The 18,639-nt window shown below is 46.9% G+C and overlaps 1 protein-coding gene across 1 annotated transcript in view; it reads right to left on the bottom strand.

The window, feature by feature from the left end:
• The window catches only part of ALK (ALK receptor tyrosine kinase), a 670,565-nt gene that overhangs the window by 119,429 nt on the left and 532,497 nt on the right, over positions 1–18,639 (bottom strand). Inside the window, exon 6 of the mRNA XM_077774140.1 lies at positions 7,466–7,597. Within this exon, the coding sequence (XP_077630266.1) occupies positions 7,466–7,597 (132 nt within the window). The remainder of the gene's footprint in view (positions 1–7,465; positions 7,598–18,639) is intronic.

Below are 18,639 nucleotides of genomic sequence, written 5' to 3'. Positions count from 1 at the left end.
CATGGACATGGTCATTTCCATGATCGCTAAAAGCAAAATATGCCAATGTCAAGTAAAATTATCCAGGCGTGACCAAAGTACCCTCATCAACAACAGCTCCCCAGCTAGACCCTTGATGTCTGACAATACTGATGATAATGAAAAGAAGCTCCAGTCCTTTCCTTGTACATGTGAAGGTTTACAATTTTCTGATCTTCAGAAAATAAAATGGTACTACTACTACTACTACTACTACTAGTAATAATAATAATAATGTGGCAGAATGAGAATAACCCAGTTTTATATGTGAGAGAGGAGAGCTCAGGAATGTTAAGCAATCTGACCAAGGTCACACAGCCAGCAGGTAACACAGCTGGGCTGGAATCCAGATCTTCTGCTTCTGAATCTGTGTTCCTTATTCTGATCCAGCACGAATGTGACCTCAGGAGAAGTCACAGAATAGATTTCTGATGATTGACACAATGACAAGAATGTGATGGTGGCAGTGGTAGAGTTGGTGGGAGTTGGTTGCATCCCTCAGGTCACTTCTGTCTGCAGAGAGACACATATTGCTCAAACTTTCTATTTGCTGCCCTTCATTTCCCACCTCCCTTCCAGTTAAGGGAAGCCACTTGAGTAGCTCTGGCCCATGAAATGTGAGCGGAAGTGATGTGTGTCTCTTCTGGATTGAGGCTGTGGAGAGGCCCTGTGCAATTCTCTCTCTCCCTGCTGAGGCAGCCAAGGGGCGTTCCTGTTCTTGAGACTGCGGCTGTCAGATGGTGGGGCCTGGGGCCCCAAGAGATCCTGTGAAGCCACCCTGCTTTGGTGCATAGGTGCTGTCAATGTTATGTTAGCCCCTGAAATCTACAAATGGTTTATTACTGCTCTAACCTACCTTATCCTGACCAAGCAATGCCAGCCATGGGACCTCTTCATATCATCTGTTGGCTCAGCATAAAGGGCCCTATTACCCTTTTCTCTACATCAGGCTGACCTCAGGTCCCATTGAAAAGGCCACAGTCAGCTTTATGACCATATATTTCCCAGGTGCCCTCAGAAGGAGGAGGAAAGGAGGAGAGAGCCAGGGAGAGCTCACTTTCTGCAGCTTGCTCAGAGAATGGCTGCAGGGAAGGCACCCAAGCCCCGAGGAGCTGGTGGGCCATTCCAGGCTATTCTAATAGCACCAAAAGCCCCAGGCCAGGCTGGGGAGAATCAGCAGTGCTAAGCCTCCAAGCAGGAGAAAAGGCGCTGGAGCTGGACCCACCACTCTCTGTGCCCTTCCTCTGTCTCAGCCTTCCTGGTAATGGCAGGCTGACAAAGAGGGCCCTAACGCTTCCTGGCTGTGACAGCACCTTAGTGAATTATTACTCATTTCCCCCTGATTCTCTGTGCATTTCACACAAGAGGCAGAATTATAAATTAAAACCGGCTGTCACTGACTTTGAGCATCTCTTCCCATTTATACCCCCCTGAAGAAATCATTTTCCCCCCAAGCCCTGCGTGTTCTTCTGATTAAAAATCCAAAAGCTAAGGCGATCTTTCTGTTTTATTTTTTATGCCCCCTCAAGGGACCCCACATCTACTTCTTTTGCAAAAACTAACTGGTAGCTGGAAGTGACCTTCTATGAAGTGTCCTTTACAAGCGTGCTTTAAACCAGGGACCATGATGGAAGATTCTAGCAGGCAATGGCTCCTGGTAGAAGGAGGAGCTGGGTTGAAGCCTTCACAGCTTATCACTCCCTCCTTCCCCTTTTAGGAGGCAGAGACAGAGAAGTCAGCCGGACTCTGGATGTTGATACCTCAATGGCCCTTGGATCCCTGGTTTTAGCCCTAACCTGCTGCTTTCCTCTGGTGATTCTAGGCAAGTCACTTCTTTTCCTTGAAGACTTAGCTCCCTCATCTGTAAAATAGGGTAATAGTAGTGTCCATTTCACAGAGATGTTTTGAGGATAGAGTAAGGCAGGGAGTGTGGGATTTTGTAAACAGACAGAGTTGACGAAATACAGAGTGGTGGTGGCAGTACTAGTCATCACTCATTCCTGGCTCAGGGGATTTTGTCAGAGGATGAACTGATATAGCCAACACCATCCTGGGGGCAGAGACAGTCCCTCAGCTGCCTCTCTGGAAATGCCCATGGTAGCTCTGCCTATGCCTTCCACCTGGACAGGAATGAGGAAAGCCATTGGCACTCTCCACCTTCTGGAAGCCCACCCTTGTCCTAGCTTTGCATAAGATCCAGGGTGATCTGGGATTAGAAGCCCCTTTCTTGGCTGATTGGATAAAGAGGAGGAGTTAGACAAAATAGTTGGATTGGTGGATGATTTATATGATCCTGGAAACCTTGCAGGGTGGGAGGGGGTGCAGGAGGAGAGCACAGTGGGTATGTGCTCAGGGAGAAGCCACTCTGAGGAAACTGGTGGGGTGGAGGACATCAGAACCTTTGATGGATTAGCCCGGGTTTGGGAACTGCTGTCAGGGCCAATAGTGGAGCACAATGTCGGTGCACAGAGTTGAGTCCAATGGTTTTAACTCCTTTGATCAGAACTTTCTCCTCTCATTTCACCCCAAGCACCTACTCAGCGCTTGCCAAGCTATAGGATTAAAATACTTGCTGAATAAAACAGGAGCAGATTCAGTCATCTAACCCTTTGCTACTCAAAATGTGGCTGAGGAACCAGCCACACCAGCATCACTGGTGGAACTGTTAGAAGTGTGGAATCTAGGGCCACCACCCCCATCACCACCTACTGAGTCAAAGTCTGCATTTCTAATGTTTTCCAGGTGGTTCCTAGGCACCTTGGTGGCTGAGAAGCAGTGCCCTATCTGACCCTCTTACTTCATTGGCTGGACGGCCAAATCAGGCTATGTGGGGGTCAATCAATCAATCCCACAACATTTGGCAATTATGACACCTGATTCCACTGTAAGAGAGACAAATTGGTAGGGTCACAAAGATGTGGCCTCAGCAGAAGCTACAGGAAGCTGCCAAATATAAACTCCAGGCCAAATAACACTACTTCTTTTCCCTCCCCTGTGACAGCTCTGTTAACATTTTTGATAAATATGTGTTATACATTTCCTTGAAAATATAGAGTCATGGGAAAAAATGCTAGAAGAAATACATCATCATATTATGGTTATCTCTGAATGTCTGAAAGGGAGGATTACAGGCAGTAGTTATTTTCTCCTGTGTACTCTTCTAGTTTTTCCAAATATTTTACAACCAACATGTTTTATTTTACAATAAAGAAATAAACTTTGAAAAACTGTTTTCGCTTGTCAGGAAGAGAATCCCCACCAGACAGATGAGATTATTGAGTACATGAAGGGAAGGTGAGTCAATGACCTATCAGGGGATGAAGTGGGGACACTTGACCCTTTTCTGGAGCATCCTATGCCATTGAAACTATGGTTTGACACACGGGGAGCCCTCAAAACACCTTTCTATGGGTTCCAGCATTCTGGGATATCTCACTTGGATCAGCAATGCTTAACTGGAAAGCAGGAAGGGGGACATGTGGTGTGTGGTTTGGAGGACATGGTGTGAATGAACACATTCATGATTGGGTACAGAAGGACAAGGGCACTGCCACCTCCATTTCAGTTCCCCCACTTGTCCAGGCTTGAACTGTTGCTCAAGATTGAGTCTAATAATCTGAATGAAGCTGTGTGTGGACTTCCTTCTGAAGCAAATGTGCAGAGTTAAGGCTGGGGTTGATGGGATACAACCTACATCCCCCTCTCCCCCAGATTCCAGCCCCCAAATTCCAGCCATGGCAGGGCATAGTTGACTAAATTGGCTAGAGATTCATGAGCCTCATGGGGGTTCCTTAGAACTGGACATTCCCAGCAAGACTTGGGTAACCAACTCTCAGGGAAGACATTCTAACAGGTTCCAGACTACCTGGTAAGGACCAGGTGATGTCAAGACCATTGTCCTAAATGCATCACAAACACCAACACATCAGTGGGCGTCATGTTCCAAATCATATTACAAGTGAGGAAATAGGCCCAGAGGGTGGAGACAAATGATCTGAACCCCCCTCGCCCCCACTGAGAAATGCAGTGGCAGAGCCCTGGACCTTCCCTGACTTTTCCCTTCCTCCTCTTCTTTCTGGGTAGATACGTAGCTAGTGTTGTGCTTGCATGATCAACCACTGGAAACTCAGATAATAGATGAGTCTGGCTTGCAGTGGTTCACACTGGCTAACAGTTTCATGGACTTTAGTTTCCTCATCTCTAAGATGGGTATAATAGCATCTCATAGGATTGTTCTGAGGATGAAATAAGTTCATACATGAAAAGTATCTGGCACCCAATAGATGTTCAACAAATGTTCATCATCATCATCATCATCATCATCTTCTTCTTCTTCTTCTTTATGGGGATGTTTTCTAGAATTAACATTGGTCAATGTGGTGGGGAAAACTGCAAAAACGCCAGACAGAATGGGACACACTAGAAAGGAAAAAATATTTGCTGAGAGTACTGCCAAGATCAGAGTGGCAAAAAGATCGAAATAACCCTCCTTCTGAATTAAACTTCTCCTCCTAGCACCTCATTTCTGTAGCAAAGAACTCAGTAGGGGTGTTCTCCAGAGTGGAACTGTCATTCTGAGAGCTGGTCAGAGCAGCTTTTCAAGTGTGGCTGAAAAGGTCTCTGGGCCCCAGGAACCTGCCCTCCATACTGGAGCCAGGCTGTCCTCGAGCTTGGAGTTGGCCTTGGAAATCCATTAACAGCAGCCCTAGAATGGTAAGAGAATGCCCTGAGCCCACGGTAATGGGCTGGATCCCACAGGCTCATTGCTCTAATCACGCCTCTGTTCCTGACATGCTGTGTGACCCCGAACAAATCAATTACCTTCTCTGTGCTTTCATTTTCCCAACTGCAAACCAGGGCATGGCCGGCCTGACCTGCGTCCCAGCTGGGAAGTGGGTATCAAAAAACTTTAAAAAGACAAAAGCAAAATCACACAGCTCAGATGCACTGCTGGAAACACTGCAGAGACCAATAACTAGAGAGACACACACAGACCCCTGCCCAGGGCCGCACGGGTGGGCTGGCTTCATTTTGGTCCCCGCGTCAAGTGAGAGCTTTGTGAAGAAAGGCCAGGGACAGTGTGGGATAATCAAGGGGCTTACCTATCCGTCTTTACTGAGTTTTATCTAAACAACCACGATTCCATCATTATTGGACAACTTCACTGGGAAGTTTTATCACAAAAGGAAGTTTTTCAAATTGAAAACATGGATTTTATTTATTGCTTCATTTAAAAGAGAATAAATAAAACCTTTTCTTCCCCAAGGGAAAATCTGTTCTGCAGATGCTGTGGGGGATACTGTTAACTTTTTAAGGCTATTTTGCAGGCCACAATGTCTTGGGGCCAGTGCATCTGAGGGGTGGGGCTTTTGTTCCTGTGTCTGGGCCCCAGAGCACCCCAGACACGCCTCTGCCACATCCTTTCCCTACTGTGACTCTGTGGCTTCGCTCCCTTCCCATGCTGGATTTGCAGCAGTGTAAAGACAGGCACCTGTTATTCATAACCTGCTGTGGGCTCTGGTACATTTTCTAGCTCACAATATATGTGTTTTCGTGCTTTCCCTGGCATACATGTAAAAACCTCTCGAGTGTATACTTGTAACCAGGAAGCTGCCGAGAACGCTGGATTCAGGTGGAGTGAGCACTGGGCTGGGAGTCTAACTCTGTCCCTAACTATCAGTGAAATCTCAACAATTTGCTTGTGTCCATGGAGAGCAAGTTTCCTGACTCATTTAGTCATCTGAATCAACAAATAGTGACCACCGATGCTGTGCCAGGAGATGCTGGTGTGGGGACGAGAAACAGACCCAATCTGCCCACAGTGAGGGAGAGAGATGTGGAAACCACCTCCATGAAATGGAATGGATGCACACCCACTAGCATGGCAGAAATAAAAAGACAGAACATAGTAAGTGTTGATGAGGATGTAGAGAAATTAGGTACTTTATAGATTACTTGTGGAATGTCACATGGTGTGGCTACTTCAGAAAACAGCCTGGAAGTTCTTTACAATGTTAAATACAGGGATGCCCGGGGTGGCTCAGTCAGCTAAGTGTCTGACTCTTGATTTTGGCACAGGTCATGATCTCATGATTCACTGAGTTCGAGCCCTTCATTGGGGTCTGCGCTGACAGTGTGGAGCCTGCTTGGGATATTTTCTCTCTCTCTCCCTTTCTCTCTACCCCTCCCCTGCTCTCTCTCTCTCTCTCAAAATAAATTAATAAACTTTTTAAAAATATGAAATACAGAGTTGACCCAGCAGTTTACTCCTAGGCATGTACCCAAGAGAAAAGAAAATGTCTGTCTATACAAAAACTTGTCCAGGAATGTTCAAAGCAGCAAAATTCATAACAGCCAGAAAGTGGAAACAACCAAAATGCCCATCAACTGATGAATAGATGAAGAAAATGTGCTGATAGCCATACAATGAAATAGTACTTGGCAGTAAAGGAATGAGATTCTTATACATGACACAACATGGATGGGCCTTGAAAACATTATGCCAAGTGAAAGAAGTTAATCACAAAAGAATACATATTGTATGATTCCATTTATATGAAAAACCCAGAATAGGCAAATCTATAAAAACAGAAAGTAGATTAGGGGTTGCTTAGGGCTAGCGGCCCCTGGTGGGGGGAGGGGGGGGAGGGGAGGGCTGATTGTTGGGAAATAAGGAAAGTTGGCTAGGGGTTACCTTTGGAGTGATAAAAATGTTCTAAAATTAGATTGGGGTGATGGTGCACAGCCTTGTGACTATACTAAGAAATACTAAGGTGTATACTGTAAGTGGGTGAACTGTATGGTATATGAATTGTATTTCTAAAAAGATGTAAATAAAAAAGGATGGACATGTGGGGGATGGATGGATACACCAATGGGGCGCGTTGAGAGGAGAAGCCAGCTGTATTTGTTGGGGTGGCACTTGTGGGAGGCATCAGAGGAAGCTTCCCAGAAGGACTGACTGGGGGTGACCCGAGAAGGAAGGGGCAGTCTGAGCCAGGGGTACCGCACGAGCAGAGCCACGGAGGCATGTCGGGGCAGGGCTGATACAGCCGGCGCTGGGGCACATGAAGGACCCGGAGGATCGGAGGGCCAGGTGGGTGGTGGAAGATAAGGCCTGAAAAGGGAGGGGAGTCTGGGCGTAGGGGGCATCCACTGTCATGCTCCTGGTTAGGCTTTATCCTGCACATCTTCTCTGTGCCATGAGGATGCTGGCAGCATGAGCTACAAGCTCTTGTTTGGTTCTTAACTTCTATGCTGCTGTTTCTAGATGCAGATCTTAGCTCTGTCTCTTGGAGACAGTGTAGCTTTTAGAAGTCTTCTCTGGGAGCAAATAGGTGGCACTGGATGCAAGGTTGGGTGTCTAAGTTTGCGCGTCCGGGGTATGGGGCAGGGGGGTGTAGGCGTGGGCTGGGCTGGGGTAAGGGAGGCAGCCGCATCTACTCACTGCACAGCTGGCTCTCATCTTCTCCTTGGGCGCAGTCCCGGTGGAAGTCGCAGGCCTGCCCGAGCTGGAGGACTCTCCCGTTCCAGCAGGTGAAGGAACTCTGCAAGGCCATCTTGGAGCCCGGGGATGTTCCTGGAGAGCATACAGAGACACATGCCCCTGGTCAGTTCGGGTGGCCCTGTGGGAAGGCTCAGGGACAGCATCGCTCTGTCCTGCCCTTCACATCCCAAGGTCTGACTGACATGCTGACGTGGCTATACACAGGGCAATACCAGGAGGCCAAGAGGAAGACAAAGCCCTAACACTCTGTCCCCCAGCCCCTGGGGGTGTCGGTCCTCACTTTCCAGCGATGGTGAATAGCAGAGTGGGCCTACGTTTGGCCCACATCCCCCCGGCACTCTGGGGTCCTCCAGCCCCAGCTTCAATGTGCCAGGTGGAGAGCCTGTAGTCTCATCTGCACACAGACAACCGTATCCGCAAGGTCAGGTTTGGGGCATATCTGGTCCAGTGTATGTCTCACATGTTCTTGACTCCAGATGCACCATTGGGGTGGTTCTAGAAACATACAGCACTTTCTGTTGTTGGACGAGCTGTGTGATGCTGAACCTACCCCTCCTCTGTCTGGCTCCCTGTCTCTCCATCTATAAAAGGAGGGATTTTGATGATATTTCTAAGGTCCATTCTGAAATTTTTATATAAATCATAAATCTCATATAAATCATATTATTCAGTGGCAGAAAAGAAAAGGAACAATTTATAATGAGCCTATTAGACATTATTTGTTTCTGTATCAGGAACAATGGGTTATGATAACAAATTAACCTCTGACCCCAGAGAACCAGGCTTAAGTTGGCCTGGACCAGCCTGCCCTACTAAACGGGGAACTTTGCCTGGGGACCACCTAGCAAGGGCCTGGCTTGTGTTTCTGAGTGTGCCTCCACCAGGCAGCAATTAGTCTGGGGGGATGGGGGAAGCCTTAGGTTCCTGTGGAGATGAGCAGGCAAGGCCCACCCAGGTCGACCGGCCAAGTCCACTGGACTTGCACTCTGTCCTCTTTTCTAGCTCCTCCATGGCTGCTGGTGCCTCAGCAGTCTCCCCACCCCCATCTCACCCACTTCAATGCTCAGCTGGGTGGGGGTGAGGGTGACCAGGACTCCCACTTGGCTGGGTCCCACAGCCTCTCTGAGCTTCATATATGGGGAGGGGGTGCTTCTCCAACTCTGGTTGTGAGATTAGACTCCCTTTATTAAATTTCATTTCAGTGCGCACTCCCAGCTGATTGTGATGTGGGACTCTCCAGGTTAGCTCATCTTTAATATCTAAAATTCCACGATTTTTTGGTTCATTTCAGTTCCCACTGAAACTAACATCAAGTCCAGCCTGTTTATTTCTAGAATCCTCTGTGTACTGACTCAGCATGTCTGGCTCTGTGAAGAAGCTAGGCAAGTCTTAATAGTGCCCATTTCCTAAGGGGGGAAACTGAGCCAGGGCAGCTGAGTGACTTCCCTAAAGATGGAAAGTGGGGTGTGGACCCAGCCTGTCAGACTGCAAAGCGGCTCTCTCCATCTCATGGAAGGGGGTGCTGGAAGTGGCCTTGGGCTCCCCCTTCACAGGCCCGTCCACATAAGGCTCAATTTGTCAGTGGTTGGCACATGGCCACAACATTCTCAGATGGGCCTCCAGCCTGTCTTTGTGTTCTATGGAACTGCTGGGCACAGAAAACACAGGCCCTTCTTCCTCCAGGAGATCACGTCCAAGCCCTTTTCTCTGCTCTGCAAGGTCCTCTGTGCTCTGGGCCCCAATTTCCTTTCCTGCCTCACTTCTCAGTGTCTGTCCACACAAACCTGGGCTTGAGCTTTATTTGATGTTTGTTCCATGCAAACTGGCTGTAAAACATGGATGTGTGGTCCCATCTTCTTCACCAAGTTGTCTAAGTGTCTGCATGCTGTCCCCTCAGCCCTAGCCAGTGCCTGGCCCCTACGAGGATTCATGAAAAGCATGCACATTAGATTACCCTGCCTGCAGTAGGCTGAAAAATGACACCCCCCCCCCAGTAGCCATATTCTAATCCCCCAAACCTGGAATATGTTCCCTTATGTGGTAAAATGGAATTAAGTTAAGGGTCTCTAAATGCAGAAATTATCCAGATTATCCAGGTATGATCACAAGAGATCTTAAAAGAAAGTGGCAAGAAAGTCAAAGAAGCAAGAGATATGATCATGGAAACAAGTCTGGAGGAATGTGAGGAATGGGTCACATGCCAGGGAAGGTAGGCAGCTTCTAGAAGCAGGAAAAGGCAAGACAACTGATTCTCCCTTGGAGCCTCCAGAAGGAGCTGGCCCTGCCACTAAGATGATGTAAGCCCAGTGAAACTGATGTCAGACTCCTGCCCATACAGAATTAACGGGTGTTGTCTTAATGTGGTGGTTTGTTAGAGCAGCCACAGGAACCTATACACCAGCTAAGCCACTGGCTTTAATATTCCAGCTCCAGTCACAGGCTAAGTCAGCCGAGGCCCAGCGTGCATGGCTTTAGATCAACTCCCCTGTTACACAGCTTGTTTTGTGACCTGTGGTTCCCTGGACTAGACATTCTCTGCCTTTCCTCCCCACACAGGAGAAATGACCCTCATCCATCCCTGTGCCTCAAGACACCCTAAGACAATGTCTCTTCCAAATCCCTTAATAATTCCAACTGCAGAGGGCTGCTCAATGGAAAGTCTCCCCCACCCCTCCAAATTCCCAATACTCAACACCCGGGATCAAAATACAAAGGGAATGACAGGAGACCTAATGATCATTTTCTTTCTTTCTTTCTTTTTTAAATATTACTTATTGTCAAATTGGTTTCCATACAATACCCAGTGCTCATCCCAGCAAGTGCCCTCCTCAATGCCCATCACCTACTTTCCCCTCCCCCCTCTCCCCATCAACCCTCAGTTTGTTCTCAGTCTTTAAGAGTCTCTTGCTGTTTGCCTCCCTCCTTCTCTGTAACTCCCCATCCCCTTCCCTTTCCCTATGGTTCTCTGTTAAGTTTCTCAAGATCCACATATGAGTGAAACGTATGGTATCTGTCTTTCTCTGCCTGACTTATTTCACTCAGCATAATACCCTCCAGTTCCATCCACATTGCTACACATGGCCAGATTTCATTCTTTCTCATTGCCATGTAGTATTCCATGGTATAGATAAACCACATCTTCTTGATCCATTCGTCCGTTGATGGACACTTAGGCTCTTTCCATGTTTTGGCTATTGTTGAGAGTGCTGCTATGAACATTGGGGTACATGTGCCCCTATGCATCAGCACTCCTGTATCCCTGGGGTAAATTGCTAGCAGTGCTATTGCTGGGTCATAGGGGAGTTCCATTATTAAGTTTTTGAGGAACCTCCACACTGTTTTCTAGAGGGGCTGCACCAGCTTACATTCCATCAACAGTGTAGGAGGGTGCTCATTTCTCCACATCCTCGCCAGCATCTGCAGTCTCCTGATTTGTTCATTTTAGCCACTCTGACCAGCATGAGGTGGTATCACAGTGTGGTTTTGATTTGTATTTCCCTGATGAGGAGGGAAGCGGAGCATTGTTTCATGTGTCTGTTGGCCGTCTGTATGTCTTCTTTGGAAAAGTGTCTATTCATGTCTTCTGCCCATTTCTTCACTGGATTACTTGTTTTTTGGGTGTGGAGTTTTGGGGAGTTCCTTATAGATTTTGGATACTAGCCCTTTATCACAATGCTCACTTTCAAAGGTAAGATGCCAAATTCATTTTATAGCTTTAATTCTGTTTATGAATTTCCCACTTGTCAGGCATGTCATCTTGGAAGCCGGGAAATACAGTGCTTCTAAGGAACTGGTGCTGGTCCCCAGAAAGGGCTGTCTCTCTTTCCCCTGGCAGAGCTGGAGGAGGGGTGTCCTCCCTGAAGCTTTGACTGGGGGGGGGGGGGGTTTGCTGGGAGTGGCTGTGGACTTTGTCACAGGAAGCAAGAGCATATAGCAAGGGCACCTGGCATTATATGTGGCATACCTGCTTTCTGCCAAGCACAGCACCGGGCACTTTACCTGCTTGTGCACTCAACCTTATAACCTCCAGGACAGGGCAGCTCTGTTGTTTCCATTCAATAGGGGGTAGTTCCCAGTTAAGTGAAGGTGAGGCATGGTGGCTGGCTAGAGGCCTCCAGCTGGGTGCTGCTCCTGAAAGCAGACTGGTATATCCACTGCAGCTGGTGGGCCCTACCTGCTAGTGACACTGCCTGGCCTCTGTGCTCCTCCTTCAGGGCAAAGACATTTGAGAATGATAGAAAATTCTCCTTCATCTTTGCTTGGTGATTTCTAGTCTCCTAAACATTTTCTTCTTATGCCTTATATGTGACCATTAAATAATTAGGACCTTATTACCCTCACTCCCAGCACTACCAAAGGAAACATAAGCAAAATAAAATTTAAAAAACCTATGGAGCAAATGAAAACTGTGTCATGTTTTATTCACACCTTATGATTAGGCCTTCTTTCCATTGTGTGTTTTCATAAACACATGCATGTTTCACATGTCCGTTACTTGTCATTCTCTGAATAGGTCTCATACTTTCTTTTACATTCCTTCATTCAAAAAACATATGCCTATTGTCTAAAGTTTGAAACCAGGGTAAAATAAACAAAAACGACGCCATCATTTTTAACATCTTGTTTTTGGCCTATGCTTTCAAAGTGTGTATAGTTGTGTCATATGTATATATGCCTTAAAATAATTAAGGTTGTATCACAAGTCTTTCCCAGGGTTTAAAACTTCCCCATAAGAACACTTTCTAATGGCTACATTCCTGTGTGATATGTACCATCATTTATTTAAACATTATTCAATGACTGGATTGCTAGACTGTTTATAATAACACTTTGAAGAATATCTTTGAGCATAAACCTTTGCCCACATTTCAGATTATTTTCATAGGATAGATTCCCAGAAGTGGAATTACTGAATCAAAGAGTATAAACATTTTAAAAGCCCTTGATACATATTGCCAAATTGCTTTCTAGAAGTTAATCCAATTTACACTCTCACCAGCTGTGTTCATACAAGCACTCCCCTCTTACTACATCCTGGCCAACCCTGAATATTAGCATGGTTTTTATTTTTAACTCAAAGTATTTCCCTGCTGTTTTATTTGTATTTCTTTGATAGTTATCAAGCCGGATATTTTCCCACATGTTACTAGCTTTATTTTACTCTGACTTTCAGGGATTTGCTCACTTCCATTTGCCAATTTATCTGTTAGGTTCTTCATGTTTTCTTGTTGAAGGGCAGGAGTTTTTTTTTTTTTTTAAGTTTATTTATTTTGAGAGACAAAGAGCATGAGCAAGGGAGGGGCAAAATGAGAGAGGGAGAGAGAGAATCCCAAGCGGGTTCCAGCACAGAGCCTGATGCGGGGCTCAAACTCACGAACTGAGAGATCATGACCTGAGCAAAACCAAGAGTCAGACGTTTAACCAATTGAGCCACCCAGGCACTCCAGTGTGTATGAGATTATTAATAAGGATATGAAACAATTGGTTACACATTTGACAATTTCCCCCCAGTATTGTATGAGTATTTTTGCTCTGTTTATAATGTATCTTGATACACAGCAGTCTTAAACTTGTACATAATCCAGAATTATCCATATCTTCCTTGGTGATTGCTTCTTTGTCTTTTAGGCTTCCAGAGTCTCTTCCACATGGTAGGCAGAGAGTGGATCGCCCTTAGTGGTCTTTGGGTTGTCCTGCCGTTGCTAGGGCTGCCCTGGCATTTGGGAACCTCTTCTGCCAACTCACCATATTTCAACAATGGGGATCTAGACTTCCTGGCTCATGTGTGACACTTTCATGGACTGTCCCATTCTCCCCCTTCCATAAACTGTGCTTTCACTTAGGCTTCTATGACATATCACTTCTTTTTTTTTTTTTTTTTAATTTTTAAATGTTTTTATTTATTTCTAGGAGAGAGAGAGAGACAGCATGAGCAGGGGAGGGTCAGAGAGAGAGGGAGTCACAGACTGAAACAGGCTCCAGGCTCCGAGCTGGCAGTCAGCGCAGAGCCCGACGCGGGGCTCGAACCCACGAACCGCGAGATCATGACCTAAGCGAAAGTCGGACGCTTAACCGACTAAGCCACCCAGGCGCCCCTATGACACATCACTTCTTGCTTAAACATGGAGGACATATTTTGAAAGAGAAAGAGAACAGACAGAGGGAGAGAGAGAGAATCCCAAGTAGGCTCTGCACCATCAGCACAGAGCCGGATGCGGCGCTTGAATTTACAAACTGTGAGATCATGACCTGAGCTGAAATCGAGAATCGGATGGATGCTTAACTGACTGGGCCACCGAGGCACCCCTGAATGTGGCTGGCATTCTGCCTGATGTGATAATTAGCTGTTTGTATGCCCGTCTTTCTCAGCAAACTGTAAGGGACCTAAAGGGAAGTATCAAGTCTTATCTACATGAGTTCCCAACAGTGCCCTCTACAGAGATCTCCCCATCCCAATATTTGGAAGTTGAACTGAAAGTATGGATTATCTCCGGCCGGTATTATTGTGTTCATTTTATAGTTGAGAATACAAAGATTCCGAGCACTTACACGGCTTGCCGAGGGATTGGACATCTTGTTCTCTATCCTTTGTACTGTGGGGTCCCCCTTGGGTGATGGGTGTCATCAGGAGGAGTACGGAAGAGCAGGAAGTCAATATCCCTCCCCTTTGACCATAAGCCTCCACAAGGGAGGGGTCTCATTGCTGGAAGGAAGTCCTGCTTTCACCCTCTGGATGCCCCAGAGTTTATCCCCAGGAACTCTCTGCTGCACAGCCACAGCTGAGAGAAGCTGTCTCCTTCAGCCCTGCTTCTATCAACTCCTTCCATCTCCCTCCCCTGGCTGGAGACTTCCAGGCTCCCTGATAGTTTCCTCCTCTGTACCACAGGGAGCTTTATGCCTGTGAGAGATTAAATTAGATGGACGCCCAGTACTCTGATCTCCACTGCCAGCCCAAACTCAAAACTAATGAGGCGCAACAGGAAACAACCGCTCTGTCTTCCCAAGTTCTTTTCTTTATGGGGCCAATAAATTCCGAGGAGGAAAGTACCCTTGGTGAATGGTTTTAATAAAGGGCCTGAGTTTCCTAACAGGATCCCCTCTGTGGCTGTGAAATGATTGTTCCAGCTTGTGGAGTAGGCAGCCCGAGGGCCTGGATAGTCATGGCCTGCCCCAGAGCAGTAAGGAAGGCGCTTCCTGCTGGAGCTTCCTGGCCACTTCCAGCCATGGTGCCAGTGATTCCTGGTAACCACTGAAACAACAAATGTCTTAATCACAGAAAGACTATGGAGAGCTGAGATTAAGCCATTCTGGGGAGAGTTGGTGCTTAAGGATCTTTGGTTAATAAGGCTCTTCTTTTTTGGGAATTTATTTATTATTTTTGGAAAGGCAGTTCTTCCCAGAATGACATCAAAGGCACTGGGGGTAGTAAATTGTCATCATTCCTTACCCTTGTATAGCATTTTAACACCTTGCCATGTGCTTTCCTAATCCCTCTTTGTTTGAACCTCATAAACAACTGGCAGAACGTTTATTACTATCCCCATCTGATTAATCAAAAGAATGAGGATTCGAGAAAGTAAATAACGTAGAGAGAAATGCTTTTTAAACAGTAAGACACAACAAAATACAACTGGTTACTTGCTAGGCACCTTGCCTGGGGTCTTACAGCTAGTAAATCACAGAAGAGCCCAGAATTGGGTCACACCATCCCAGGTGGAATCACTCTCCAAGGACTCAGATTATGTTACCTTCTGGAGCAGCTCCCTGACTGCCCATGGGAGTCACTTGGGAAGTTAGAAATACTGTTGATGTTCAGACCCCACCTAGATCAGTGAAATCAGTCTCTCTGGGGGAGGAGCCCTTGGCCCTGGTGATTTGAGAAGCTTCCCAGGTGACTCTCATGGGCATAGGGCTGAGAACCACTTCCTTGGAGGGCTGGAGGATCTACCCCTGAGCATCTGTGTGTCACAGGTGGATTCTTTACCTCCATGGCTCTCCAGCGCACCCTTGGTACAGTGAGAGTGTAACTTCAAATCCAACCTCCAAGACCCCTTCCATAACTCAACTTCCTGATTCTGGGGTTCTAGCAATGTTGTTGGCAGCTCTCTGGCAAAGGTTGAGTTGATATAGTTGGTGCCGTCTTTACTAATGTTCACCACTTAATGCCTCTCTCCTGAAGCCTGATGCTCTGCCAGGTAGGCATCTTTACTGAGCCACTCACTTGCCCAGGAAGCTTCCCTTGGTTGCCTCACATTGGCTTTTCCTGTCTTGGTCATTGGTCATCTGCACCCTGGAACATCTCTCCTGAGAGAGCAAACATAATGCCACATTTGTTTGCCCATTTATCTCCTCTGTGGATGTAATAGAAATGAGTTCAGATTTGCACTAGAGACATGTGTGCCCTAGGTCAGGTACATGAGTTGATCTTCTACACTATGGGGGATTTAGTGAGTTCACTCCCTGGGAATGACTCCTTTCCCCTAATTGTGCATTCAAAACAGACATCTACACATGCTCGCCTCCTTCAGTTGCATCTTGGAGATTTGATGCCGTGGACACAACTCTCTTAACTCAAATTTCTCTTTTAAATGAATGTCAAATTTTAGGGCGCTTAATTAATTTTTAATTAAGGTGATTTATGTGGCATTAAAAAAGGCACATTTGTATCAGCTTTCAGGCCGTCTCCCACCTGCTTGCTCTTGCCTAACTGATGTCACTCGTTAAAGGGGGGAAAATTGAGTGCTGTGTCAGCAAGAAGGGGGTCTTGCTTTTAAATTAAAGAGAAGGGGAGATGCCATGTGGGAGGAGCCTGGCTTCCAGAGGGCAGGGAAGTCAGGAGAGGGCTGGAGCTGGAGCCCAGGGGCAGAACAAAGCTCCCACCTGCCGGTGGAAACGTCACGTTTTCCAGGACGAGGAGAATCTAGTGCTCACTAGTAAACAAGCCCAGAGATGTGAAAATGGATGGTGACATGATGAGGATGTAGTCAAACAGCGTGCACAGACTAATAGCTGCCGCCACCATGCTGACGTTAATGGGGGTGTTGGAAGGCCTGCGGACTGCGTAAATTAAGCCTGGCAGAGACCAGTCGTGCTGAGGGCTTCGGGCCTCGTAAATTGTAGTTGGACAACCTCATTAAAGAACTGGCATCTTGGGCTCCTACTCAAAATGCAAACTGGTGAGGAGAGGGCCTGGGTATGGAGGGCCCCCATTGGCTGTGTAAGAAAGCACCGTGCTGGGAGTCAGGAGAGCTGGTTGGAGGCCTGGCTCTGCCACTAGGCCTCAGAGGTCATGAGAATATCACTTCTCTGGGCCTCAGTTTCCTTGTTTGTAGATCCTTTACAGCCAGCCATTCACATTCACCATGGGCTTAGGATACTGCATTGATGGTGTGTCCACAGAGACTCTGCATCAACATCACAGAGCAGCTTGGTAACCATGCTGCTTCCTGGGCCACACTATAGACCTACAGAGTCAAAATATCTGGGGGTGAGACTCTGGGACCAGCATTTTCCACAAGCTCCCTGGGTGACAACCAAAGTCTGAGAACCTCTAGTGTTGGAGGAATAAATGGACCTTCAGTTCCTTGTCCCCTTGGAGAAATCTGGAACCTCTCAGAACCACCCATTGTCTCACCATGACAACTTCCTCCTTGGTCCAGGGTTCTTAGGGTTCTGTTCACACCAGGATTCCATTCCTGTTACCACTCCAGCAGGCCCAAGGTATCACTAACTAGTGGTGTGAACTCGAACAGAGTTTATAGGGCCTCTCCCATCTGTAAGTTGCGGATGCTGTCTAATTTACAGTTTTTGTGAGGACCAAGTGAAATTGTACACATAAAACATTATGTGGGGCTCTTATGAGCTCATTTCAGAGAATAACCCAGGGAGTTGGGGAGAATTGGCCATGGAGGGTGGGTGGGAAGGGGCCAGTGATGGGGTTGAACAGGCCAAATCTTAGGGTCAGACAGCACCTTTGGGAATCCCTCATATCCCACAGTAGAGCGGAACATATACAGGGCCAGGCCCTTTCAACAAAGCAATGATAGAGACAAACCCAATAGTAACGTACAACACAAATAATAGCTATGAAAAATAATTGCGATAAGGAATTTTCAAGATTATTTGTCTCTGGAATCACCCCACTACCAGAGTTAGCTTTCTGAGCCCAGTTCCCGTTAGGTCCTAATCCTAAATTTTTGCTGGTTTCCATGGCATTCAAACCAAACTGAGGCTTTGCACTCCTGCCACAGCCCACATTCCCAGCTTCACTGTGTTCTTTTGCATCTTTAGCCAAATACCACGATTTGCAGTTTCTTGAACATGCAGCCATGGCTACAGCCTTTGTATAACCCTACTCTGGTGTCCGGAATCATCTTCTCTACTTGAGCAATTCCTCCTAACTCAGATGTCACTTTTCCCAATTGCCTGTTCATCATCTTAAAGAAAGACGCGTGCCTCCCCCCGGGGCACACTGGTAATCTCTCCCTACCTTTAACTGTGCACTCGCCTCCCCTATTAGGTGATTATGTCTACGTTGTTAGTTTCTCTCGCTAAATTCTAAATTCTTTGAGGCAGGGGGCCTGTCTTACTTGTTTTTATCTCCCGGAGAGTGCCTGGCACATAGCAACTACTAATGAATGTGTGTTGAAAGAGTGCAGAATAGATGACCAAGTATAAGTAGAAGAATGGAGTGAGGTGGAATTTTCTTGCATCCTGGAAATTGCTAATTCCTTTAGGTTACACTGTAGACATCTCCCCTACCCTCCCCCACCCCATTCAACTTCTGGTTTATTGAAAAAATGTGTTCAGAGATTCTACTAAGAGCTGGCACTGGGGTTAGAAATAGTGAACAGTGGGTAACGTGAGTGACCTAGTTTGACAGGTGGGCTGCATGAGTCCTCTCTGGGGAGGTGATATTTGAGTTGACACTGGAGGATATGAGAGAGTCAGCCATGTAAAAAGGCTGTGGCAGAGCAGGAATGACAATGCCTGGGGTGGGAGAAGATGCTCATGACTAGAAATAGAGCAAAGGCCAGTGTGGCTTGAAGGGTCACAGAGGGCAGGAGGGCCATGGGGAGGAAGTCAGAGGCCCAATCACGCAGGACCTCGCAGGC

This window comes from Crocuta crocuta, unplaced genomic scaffold (assembly GCF_008692635.1).
Source record: "Crocuta crocuta isolate KB4526 unplaced genomic scaffold, BGI_CrCroc_1.0 scaffold246, whole genome shotgun sequence".
NCBI lineage: Eukaryota > Metazoa > Chordata > Mammalia > Carnivora > Hyaenidae > Crocuta > Crocuta crocuta.
Note: the sequence above shows the minus strand (reverse complement) of the source record. Positions and strands in the feature narration are given on the sequence as shown.